This window comes from Poecilia reticulata, linkage group LG7 (assembly GCF_000633615.1).
Source record: "Poecilia reticulata strain Guanapo linkage group LG7, Guppy_female_1.0+MT, whole genome shotgun sequence".
NCBI lineage: Eukaryota > Metazoa > Chordata > Actinopteri > Cyprinodontiformes > Poeciliidae > Poecilia > Poecilia reticulata.
Window position 1 is genome coordinate 21,591,856 of NC_024337.1, and position 10,663 is coordinate 21,602,518.

The 10,663-nt window shown below is 39.7% G+C and overlaps 1 protein-coding gene across 1 annotated transcript; it reads right to left on the reverse strand.

Annotated features, from left to right (window-relative positions):
- Positions 1-1,297: 1,297 nt before the first annotated feature.
- wnt7ab (wingless-type MMTV integration site family, member 7Ab) lies at positions 1,298-10,179 on the reverse strand. Its single transcript, XM_008414088.2, has 4 exons — positions 9,672-10,179; positions 9,025-9,251; positions 5,946-6,217; positions 1,298-2,935 (listed from the first exon to the last, which is right to left on the reverse strand). The coding sequence occupies exons 1-4, from the start codon at positions 9,740-9,742 to the stop codon at positions 2,453-2,455; spliced, it is 1,053 nt and encodes a 350-aa protein (XP_008412310.1). The 5' UTR covers positions 9,743-10,179; the 3' UTR covers positions 1,298-2,452.
- Between the last annotated feature and the right edge of the window lie 484 nt (positions 10,180-10,663).

The window sequence follows — 10,663 nt, forward strand, 5'->3', positions numbered from 1 at the left end:
TCTGCAGGATGGGCCCTCAATTAAGCCTGAATAACTTTCCCCCTCTGAAAGAGCGTCTCTCTTTTGGCCCGGCACTGAACACATTGTGCTTGCCTCCTAAAAGCTGATTTAACACCATGGTGACCACATCACACCGGATAACATTTATCTTTATCTTTTAATAAATGGTGGTGCAAACCAGAACACAGCAACTACTAACCAAGTAAATTTGGGGATTATGTTTCATTTTAATTTAACGCAGGGTTCTTTTTTATTGACAACTAATTTTATTTTATTACATGAGGAAAATCTCTGCAGTTCCTCTCCTAAAATTGTTCATGAAATAACTAAAGCTATTTGTTTTGATTTAAGATAGCCGTGAATTTGATTCACATTGGCTCTCATGCTTACAAACAAAAGGAAAACTAAACAGCTCTTAAAATGTTTTTCTATTTGAAGTATTGTCTTAGAGATTTAGTAGCATTCTAATTTGACCCTACCATTATAGATTTCTCTTTAAGAACTATGGCAACAAAATTGCATTTATTTTTAATTTCTGGGAAACTCTCTTAACAATAAACCATTTCTTTATTAAATGAAAAAAAGGGATTTCCTCTGGAGACTTGTTTTATTGCAGAAGACATTTCTAATAAATTAAGTGGAGTCCATTTTAATGGCTGAGAGAACAAAAAGATGTTCTGGTTTTCTCATTTTAGCTTGTTAAATTATTAATAAATGTGATGCTGCAGAATTTCTTAATACTTGTAATTCTATATCTTGTGAGCACGACCAGTGCAAGAGAGACCAGCCTGACTTACGCAGCTTTACAGTTGAACAGAACTTCAAAAAGAGAAAATAGTTACAAAATCAGCATAAGGTCATTGATTTTTAGGATTCTATTAGCGATTAGCATTATCAGCAAATATAATGGGGTTAGCATTAAGCACCTTTTCATTTCCTCTGATTTTGTTTTAAAACGCCTCACTAGTTGCGTTTCCATTATAAATGTGCGCAAATCTTTGTCAATATTCTGCTAATGTTGAAAAGACTCAATTTCGCAATTGCTATGTTCTACACTAAAGCGTGTTGTAGTCAGTGTGTCCTTGTTGTAGCAGAGACATTTACTGTGTTCACCAGTTGGAAAAGTATCTAATTTTTACTTACTGACCACCAACCGACGATCAGGGCAAATCAAGTGTAATGTCGTCAGACTCCAGTTATGCTAGTCATTCCGGTCATTCCAGTGTATTTCTCATCAATCATTTTTCTCTTTGGCAATATTTAAGTGTTGTGTGATGAGTCAAGAATGAAAATATGATCTTGTTAGCGTAGTTCTGTTCCTGTATTCCATCAGTAGTAGTTGTGAAATGCAGTAAACAAAGGTTTGAACACAGACAGATATAGACAGCCTCTATCTCGTACAATATACAACAAGCGACGGCTGTGACAGCCAACTGACATATATCAGCTTTTTTTCACATGGGCTTTATAGACAGATCTCATTGTCCACATCTGACAACGAGTAGGAACAATAAGATATAAATAAAACATTCATATAAAAATAGTCCTTTACAAATATATACTCTATTAACTATCATTTACCAAACGTGGAAAATGTGCCCTTGTTTTTGATCAGCAAATAAGTCCAGTAGAACCAGGTCAAAGTCAAGACAATAAGTACAGTATACAGACTTTTACCTCAACTAGTGAGATTTTCTAGACTAGCAGCAACAGAAGAAGGAAAATAAAACTCACAAAAGGTAGATAGGTCAATGTGAGCAGCCTACAGTCGTTCCAGAAGGAACAACACTATGCTACAATATGACTCAAATCCAGTGTGTTAACTGTAGACATGTTTGATTGCTTCAACAAACTAAAAAACTGTTGATATTTAGTTGTTTTTTTTTATCCATACAGGACAAGATCAGTAGTTTTTTTTTTATAGAATAAATTAATATTAATAAGTCTCATTCTCTAAATACAGCATGTTAAATATTTCAAATGGTTATCTCTCTAATTTTGTCTGTGCACATGGGGGTGCAAACTACAGCAGTGTGTCCTGCTCAGCACCACATCCACCTCAACTCATCCGCGTCTTGTAGAGTCCGAGCAGAGAAAATGTCCGTACCAGTCCATTCAGCTTAAAGTCTCGGGTGTTTTGCTTCATCGACAGAAACCGTGATCCGTTTTCCAGGTTACTGTCGGTCCGTTTCCAGTGTTTTATCAGACAGTTGTTGTGCCGCATCCCGACAAAGAGTCCAAGAAGAAGGGTGAAGAACTTCTTGTGCAAAACAACCGTGGTGCCCCATCTTCGGCTGGCTGCATACGCAGCACAGCAGTGCTGTAGTAGTCGTTGCTAAAACAGAAAAGACTGCAAAACGCAGACTTTAAACAGAAAGTAGACTGTGAAAACTTACAGAAACACACACTCACATCTCCACGCACACAGACACACACCCTCCAATAAATATTCTCATTTGCATGTGTACACCTCTGTCCTTTCGCTGCAGGTGTTGCATTTAACGTAGCAGCACCACAGGAACTTGCAGTTGCACTGCCAGACCCGGGAGTACTGGTGTGTGTTGTATCCCCTTCCGCAGCACATCAGGTCGCAGCCGCTGATGTGCTGCATCATTGTCTTGTTGCACACCCTCCCCTGTGTCCCCAGGCTTCCCGTCACCGGGTCCGCCTCGCAGTAATTCGGCGACTTGTCTATGTACACCAGGTCCGTGTCCAGTGGCTTCCGGTATGAATAAGGCTTCTTGATTTTCAGGAATTTTGGACGCTTGTTGCGGCTTGCTTTGACTGGTTCCACGTGGACAGCATGGGCATATTTCTCCTTGAGAATGTAGCCGAGCTCGCGGAACTTGGGAAGTGTAGTCCAGCAGGTTTTGGTTGTGCAGGAGCCTGAGACACCGTGGCACTTACATTCCAGCCGCATATTCTTCTCCAGAATCTAGACGCAGAAAGAAAACAAGGTGAAACACTGAGAACCGGTGAGAGCAATGGATTTTTAACAAGTTTGGCTATATTCCAATGCAACGCACAGGGCTTAAAGTCAAACGTAATGTCCTAAAGACAAGATTGCAACTGCTGAAACTGACTCAATGTGACTTAAAAATGTACAATGGCAGATTAACTACAGCCCCACCACAATGCAGCATGATACCAAATACACAGAAGCCAAAATAATGTATCAGATTTCATACCCTGTGTATGTAGTTACCACACACAACCCACAAAAGTCAAGAGTGACTGTACAAGGCGCCGAGTGACTAGGATTACTGCTAAATCCTGAGCTGATGACAATGAGAAGTGCCACTGCAGTTTTCTTTAGCAGCAAGGTCAATCACAACTTCCTTTTTCTTTTCTTAAAATACTGCATATTTAGTGCATCATTCTGTTTCCCAAAGACCTTTGCAGGAAACTTATGACTGTATTCTTGACAAACAAAGCTGCAATAGTAAACGCTAAACACAAAAGTGTTAAGAAGAACTTTTTCCTTGGTGAGCCCCTTCATAAAAACCTTGCCTGCAACTCCTTTAACCATCGGTTGTCCTGAAGCTAACACTTGTGACAGCTATTGTCTACCGGTCTTCCACTCGGGAGCTGAGAACGCTGCTCCCGCTCGGTGTCACCGCTTTTGATTAGGATAAATAAAGGAGTTGGTGGGTGGGTAGGCCGTCAAAACAGAGGGTCTTTTTACTAGCAGAACGGAAGGAGAAAAAGAAAAGCGGCTCGGGGACTGAATCCACAAGCACAATCTTATCCTTGGGAGGCAATTTAGCTTTCCAGATAAGCCAATTTGAATTCAAGGTGCAAAAACATGCATGGTCTACTTTATACACGCAGGCGTGAGGAGACTTTTCAGCCACTGTTTTGGACGTGTTGGTTGTGTGAAGTAGGTCTTTTTGGCAGAGGCGGCAAGAGAAAGGATATCTGTTAACTTTGGTCAATGCTGCCTCTAACCCTGACTTTGGCACATTATTCCACTCAGTGTCTAGCTTTCAGACCCACTGGAGTCTCTTTGTCACTCTGCAGTGTTCTGCAACCATGCATGCAAGAAAAACACGAATGAAAACAATCAGGCAAGCTTTCCTCCTTGGTATTTTATCATATTAGTCTTGTTCCTCGTTAAGTTTTTATGGCGTAATCTCCAGCGTTTTGTTGCTTTTGATGCTTTCCGCTGTGAATAACGGTTGATTGTATCTCCTTTGGAGCTAAACATGACCGGTTTACAGTACATAATGAAATTTTTTGTTTAAAGTCATACTCTAGATCAGGAAGACACACTCGGTCTTGTAAACTGACTTGTTATAAAGATAGAGTTTATCTATTTTAAAGCAACTGCAATCCTTCAAACAAAAAAAAACAAAACTGATCCATCACCAATGACAATCAAGCCAAAAAGTAAACACCCCCAAGGTGCATGTGGAGACACATTTTACCTGATGTGGGTTTGTGAGATTAGCAAAACTGTTGGTTGCAGATTGTCATAACTGTAACTGAAGACTGTCTTTGTGGTGTAAAACATGGGGTGAGGGAGACAGAGTTAATGCCTTTTCGTACAGTGTTGGTCTGTTTCCAACGCATGGATCTTGGCTGTAATCAAACCCTGCCACTTAGACAGTTCGTCCTCTAAAAGCCGTTCTTTCTTCCACTTCTTGTTTAAGCTTGGTCCCCTCTGCATAGGTCTTTGACAAGCCAAGAAATGGTAGAGACAGTTAGCACTTCCTGAGATCAGTCTCAAACTACTTATCAATTGTTTTAGCACCACAACTTCAAATATATATATTTTTAAACGTATGTTTTTCTGTCAATATTGACAGAGAAATTCCAATCAAAGATGCCCTAATACTTACACTGCAGTGGCAGGTAATGATGAAGACCTCTACATCAAATATTAATTCAATAGAAGATCATGACCATGGCTAAAGAGGTGCTATGCTAAAAACATCCTATTGTAAAACACCGTTCACAATTTTCTTTTAATATTTAACTTCTTATACGTACATTTGAGGTTTAAGGGAAAACAGAGTTGTGTCATTGATTCTAAAAATCACTGGATATCTATTTCACACATGTAGGCCACATATAAAGTTTTTAAAAAAATCTAAAGAAAAACAAAATATTTTTACCTTACGTTTATCTTTGCCTTTCTGTATAAAAAAATCTTAAGTTTCCATATAATGTTTATTGGGACCAAATCCAGAATAAACGCCATCAAATGTTCAATATTGCCCATATAAAAGTGGTTCCAACCTTGCATGATCTTCTTTTTAACATGCAAAGCATCAGAAAGTCCTGTATTAAAGCTCTATGTTGTCTGGACACTACTTTATAAAACTCAATTTTTTTTCTCCTTCCAAAACTCAGGTACCAACTACATTACTTTCTTTTTTAAATTGACATCTTTTCACCATTCTTAAAAGAAATGTATACCTACATAGCTGGGTGAATCAAAAATGCTGTAGTAAATGCTAAGCCAGTAGGTGGCAATACCATAATTAACACTAACTATATAAAAATTTCCAATAACATTCTGAGCATAGCTAAAGTAGTGTTGGGATATAGATTCCCTGAAACCGGTGTAGCAAATTTCCATACCCTTTGCTCCTGGTCATTAGCTTCTTCAGCTAACATTTGGTGTTTGACGTAAACAGAATCAGGACACTGTTGTGGGAGTTTCTCACATAAAAAGCAACAGTGTACATGTAGAAGTTAAGCTTCTAAGTCATTGTTTTGAAATCCACCCCACGACTGGACACCACAACAGCTTTTTTAAAAAAAATTCAACTTTTAGAAAATATTCTGAAATTTTTTCCCCATAAATGATGGCGTGAATGGAGTGGAAAATCTTGTTTCCAAAATATCCATGTTAAGCCGGAAAGGTCTTATTATAGATAGGTGTGTTTGCGTATATTTTCTCTTTGAACTTGGATAGAGTACATCTTCTTGTCCCTTACCTTGCGTCCCACCTCATTATTATGGAGGTTCATTAGCGTTCTTGCGTTCTGCTTGACCTCCCTCGCGTCTATGAAAACTTTGGAGAAGCCTAATCCGTAGCGAATGTCTGCCGAGCAGCCTCCCCACTTCCATCCTTGGTCCTTGCTGTAGAAACCCTGCTTTTCCTTGTCACAGCTGCAGTCACTCAGGTTGCCCTGCGTACAGGCGGCTGTGATGGCGTGGGCCACCCCGGCAGCAATGATTGCGTAGGTGAATGCCGCTTCTTTGCTACCTGGGGGAGCAGAAAAGAAGGCGATCAATAACACTGTCTGTGAAATATTGAAGTGATTGGTGTATCTCCTTCAGCTAAAGTGAATACAATAAATAAGTAAAGAGGGAGGTCAATTATTAACCAGTTGTATGCTTACATCACAGCCTTGCTGACATATCACTCAAGAGCTGCAGTGTTTTGAAACCTAACCTGGAAACTGTCCTGCCCATGAACCAAAATGTCTGCTAGCGGTATAGTCAACAAAGCTGCATGAATAAGAGGGTTGTCGACAAGGAAGGGCTATTGATCCTCTTGGAAGCTGCTACATTGTGTGTACACTCCCAAGATAGGGATGTCAGAATCTTCACCCTGCTGTTATCTGTCCCCAATTCCAGCTAATAAATCATTTACACATACGGAAATATTGGCAAAATAAGTAAAGGTTTGACAGAAGGTCTGGTAGAAGTACAGACAGGGTTGGCAGAAAGAGTTTCAATATCTCAGTAATGAGCCAAGCGGAAAGTAATTATGGTCTCAAAGAATCATAAAATCCCCTCTCATAAGCAAAGCCATCTTAAAACACCCTGTGATGGAATAAAAGTGTTTATTGTTAAACACAATAAGCAAGAAGAGTGTTTTACTTTTAAATTTCCAATCCGCGATTTATCAAAATGCAAACAGGAAACTGCTGATTACGACATCCATCATATCTATGTGTAAATAAACTCCTCTTGTCACTGTTTGCTCTAAACAAACATCATACTTTCTTTGTGCTTCCTCCTGCCACACCGTTCACTGTGTGAAGCTGCCATGTTTTTTGATAAACATCTTGGATGTGTGCCCTTGCCATTGAAAGAAAGGAGAAAAAACTAATATTGAGGCATTAATTATGTGGACGTTTTTATGGACTCGATGGGCGAGGAGCCAAAAAAGAAGGTGTGTCAGTGCAGACTGCGCCGTTGTTAATTCTTTCCCCTTCAGTCGCGAGTGCACGGGTTCACCGCAAAAGATGGAATGAATGAGAGATGGAAGATCTAAGATCCCAGGCCTGTCCGGGTTTGAGAAGGATGCACTTTACCATATCTGTGATGAACTTCTGAACTAAGACAGCTCAGTTTAGGCCCAATTAACCCCTTCCCCTACTCCATGTTTATCCCCATTTTGTCTCTTCCCACTTCCATTTTGTAACTGTATGCAAACCAATGGTATTTTTGGTTACCACAGTAATTAATAATTTTCAGAAAAAAGTTCAAATCTCAAGTATAATTTCATCCATCTTATCAGTTATCTGTTCCTGCTTATCTGTGCAGAAGCCTAAAATACTTCTAAGTGACCTCCTGCTGGTAGGTGCGATGCGTGAAGTCATATAACTGCATTTTGTTTTTACAGTGGACTATGATTAAAATGTACAAAATCATCTGAAATCATTGGTTAAACGTACCTAGGTACAGCCTCTGTAATAAAGGTTCAAGAGAAGATGCCACCATTAAAAAAATCTAAGTGCAAAAAGAGCAAAACCTTTAGTACAACTTAAAGTTTTTTTCATTTTAGGGCAAAAAATAAGTCAAATGTAAGGTTTTCCAACATTATGCCACTTTGCTGATCTCTCCTTTTGCTTCAGGAGCAATTGCAAACAGCCTAGCTCCCCTTAGTCTGGGCATCAACAATACCACCTATTTAAAACTATTCACTATCTATGCTAATCTGACCAGTGAAACCAATCTATTTGGTATGGCTGTCCATACCATGGACTACAAGGAAAATAAAAACTCCAGATTGGCTAAAAAGACCCTCCATTCATAAAGCAGATTGTCAAACAGCACTGTTTCATTTCAAAAGAATACAAAGATAATCCTCTTTTTGCAACAGCAGAAGGCAACAATGCCTTAAACAGCTGGTCCAAGCTGCCACCTATTGTATGTAAGATATTTTTATTTAAATATATTCATCTGAGGTGGAAGGAGGAACATTTCTAAAATATATTTCAGTACTTTCTAAAACAGTTTTACAAAACCACCTGAGGTAACTAAACTGCTTCCTCTTCCTGGCATTATTTCAATTGCAATTTCCCTGAAAGGTTTTCCTTAAACATGACAAAACTCCAGCTGTGATTTCCTCATGCCCTTCGAGTTTCTCCATCTCAGCAGCAGGAATACTGACTTGAAATCATTTCTATCTCTTATTTAGCACTTGCTTTGCTCTGAGTTGTTGCCCGGTGTAATTTATACCCGTGGTAAGCTCTACATCCTTACAGTGAGAGCCACGGCACCCATCACCAGACGGGATAAAGACCAGGGAAAATGTGCCTCTAGAGACTTTGACTGGATGAAAAGAAAGGTTGCCAACATTCAGAAGAGCTTTGTTCCAACACTGGCTTCACAATACCTTTTATACATGTTCAGAAAGTCCCTCCTCTGAGAAAAATAAAGGGCAACTAGGCCTGGTGTAAACAACACTGACTCCTAAGGGATGCTTACAGGTGCAATAGCTATTTGTGTTATTCATAAGAAGAAAAGTTTGAAGAGCAAATTATCAACTGGACAAACACCACCTAGGGTATATGAAAAGCAATGCCTATCAAGCTCAAACAATTTGTTTTATCAAGGGAAAAACATCGATCATTTTATGAGTCCAAATTTTAAAGTTCACTTCTGTCTTTTTTTTTTTTTTTTTTTATCAAATATTGCTCACTTTTATAGCGGAAGTGATAACAGAGCAAAAGGTTAAGAATGGGATTAATCATAAATGACCCCTAAAACGAGCTCACAATCATCAAGTGTATACATTTTTTAATATTTAATAACAAACGTCAACAGACAGCAACATACCCACTTTCAACTCTTTTCCGAAGACAGTCCTCTCTCCAAGAGCAGAGCAGTTCCAGCGCCCGTTTTTGAACTGAAATTGACACTCGTTGATGCCCATTTGTGCTCCCTCTCCGATGACGATAATGGCATCGGGGCGACTCTGGCAGATAATCCGTTGTCTGGGAGCCAAACCGGGGATCTTGTTACAGATTATACTCGCACCAAGGGCCACCACCGACGAAAATCCACTGCGAATAATAATAAATAAAAAAAAAAAAACGGATAGAACTGAGAGTCTGATCGAATCATGTATTATTACAAAAATTATGAACATACCCAAACCATGAAACAGGTAAATCATATTAAAAGTTCTTGTTTAGGTACTTTAGTTACATTATGCAGCCTAGTTCCAGGAGTTTTTTGTTTTGTTTTGTTTCGTTTTGTTTTTTTGCATAAATTACAGGTAGGCTTTTGTAAAATAAAAGCGCCCGCTTCTATAATAATAACAGTATTCATTAAATCAGCTACCTGTTTTGGAGAAAATAAAGACTTATGTGTTTTTGGAGAGATTAACCCCTTGAGAGCTGCTATTATTCCTGTTAAAAGCCTTATCTTTCTGGGACATTGTTCTACATTTGCTGATCAGAAACTGAATAAACGCTCCTTACCCAATTTTGAGGTAAACAATCCCTAAACAAAGTAAAACTCTTAAAATCCAACGTCGTGTTCTCCGGCTCATTGCGGCCCAGCTTTCAGTTTCATGCACGGATCTGCAGAGCTGATTTTAATAACGCGCCTCGCTCCTGTTCTCCGCTCGACCACAGCTCAGGTAACTCCAGGGGGAAGTCCAAAACCACGAAAAGCATCAAAAACTGAAGAAGCCCGAAGGACTTTTTACAAACCGAGCGGGACAGCATCCAAACTCCCTTGGCGAGGCCCCCTCTGGATTGGCCCTCTTGTCATTGCGAGGGTGTCACAGGTAACCCTTGGGGGTGAGCAAGTGCGATTATCTCTTTCTCACAGTTCCTCTGCTACCCGCAGGTCTTGGTTATATATCTGCCTCATCTATCTGGGGCGTGTTCACAGGAGACAAGGGGCCCTTGCTGAAGAATCCCGCCAGGGGTGACTCTCAACACACACACACACATACACACACGCACAGTCTCTGCTGCTCTCCCTATGTTTTGTACGTTCGCACACACCTCTGCTGAGAAATCACCTTGACTGATTGGAACTGCAATTAATTCGGCTTATTATGAGTCAGCGTGTCATGCGCATGTGTTTGTTTCACCGCAGCTAACAAAATGTTTCCACACCTGCCAAGAAGCACAAAGCAAAAGCCAGGAATAATCACGGCTTTAATTACTGTGTTATGATCTTCAAGCACTAACTCGGATAGGATAATAGTCTTCTCTGTTTACTCTTCTGGTAAGCTGATATTTTGAGTCAGCATTTGTGAAATTAATAATTTTATCACGAATGGATTTGATTTTTATGTTATTCGTGTTTATACTTGAAAACACCACTATTTTCCACTTTCATGCATCCAGTGGGGGCTTCTGCATGTACGTGTCCCTTTTTGGGCGCCAACCTTTTACAATGGTGACATCTGGTGGCGAAAGAAAGGCTCTGCAATAAAGAACTGCGTAGTTCCTTTGCG

What these genes read in the sequence shown, in the direction of transcription:
- wnt7ab (XM_008414088.2), bottom strand. Translation starts at nt 9,742, where the DNA reads ATGAGCCGGAGAACACGACGTTGGATTTTAAGAGTTTTACTTTGTTTA. An exon ending in ATTGTTTACCTCAAAATTGG is followed by an intron (nt 9,252 to 9,671) that starts GTAAGGAGCGTT and finishes TATTATTCGCAG; the next exon opens with TGGATTTTCGTCGGTGGTGG. An exon ending in ATAATGAGGTGGGACGCAAG is followed by an intron (nt 2,936 to 5,945) that starts GTAAGGGACAAG and finishes TTCTGCGTCTAG; the next exon opens with ATTCTGGAGAAGAATATGCG.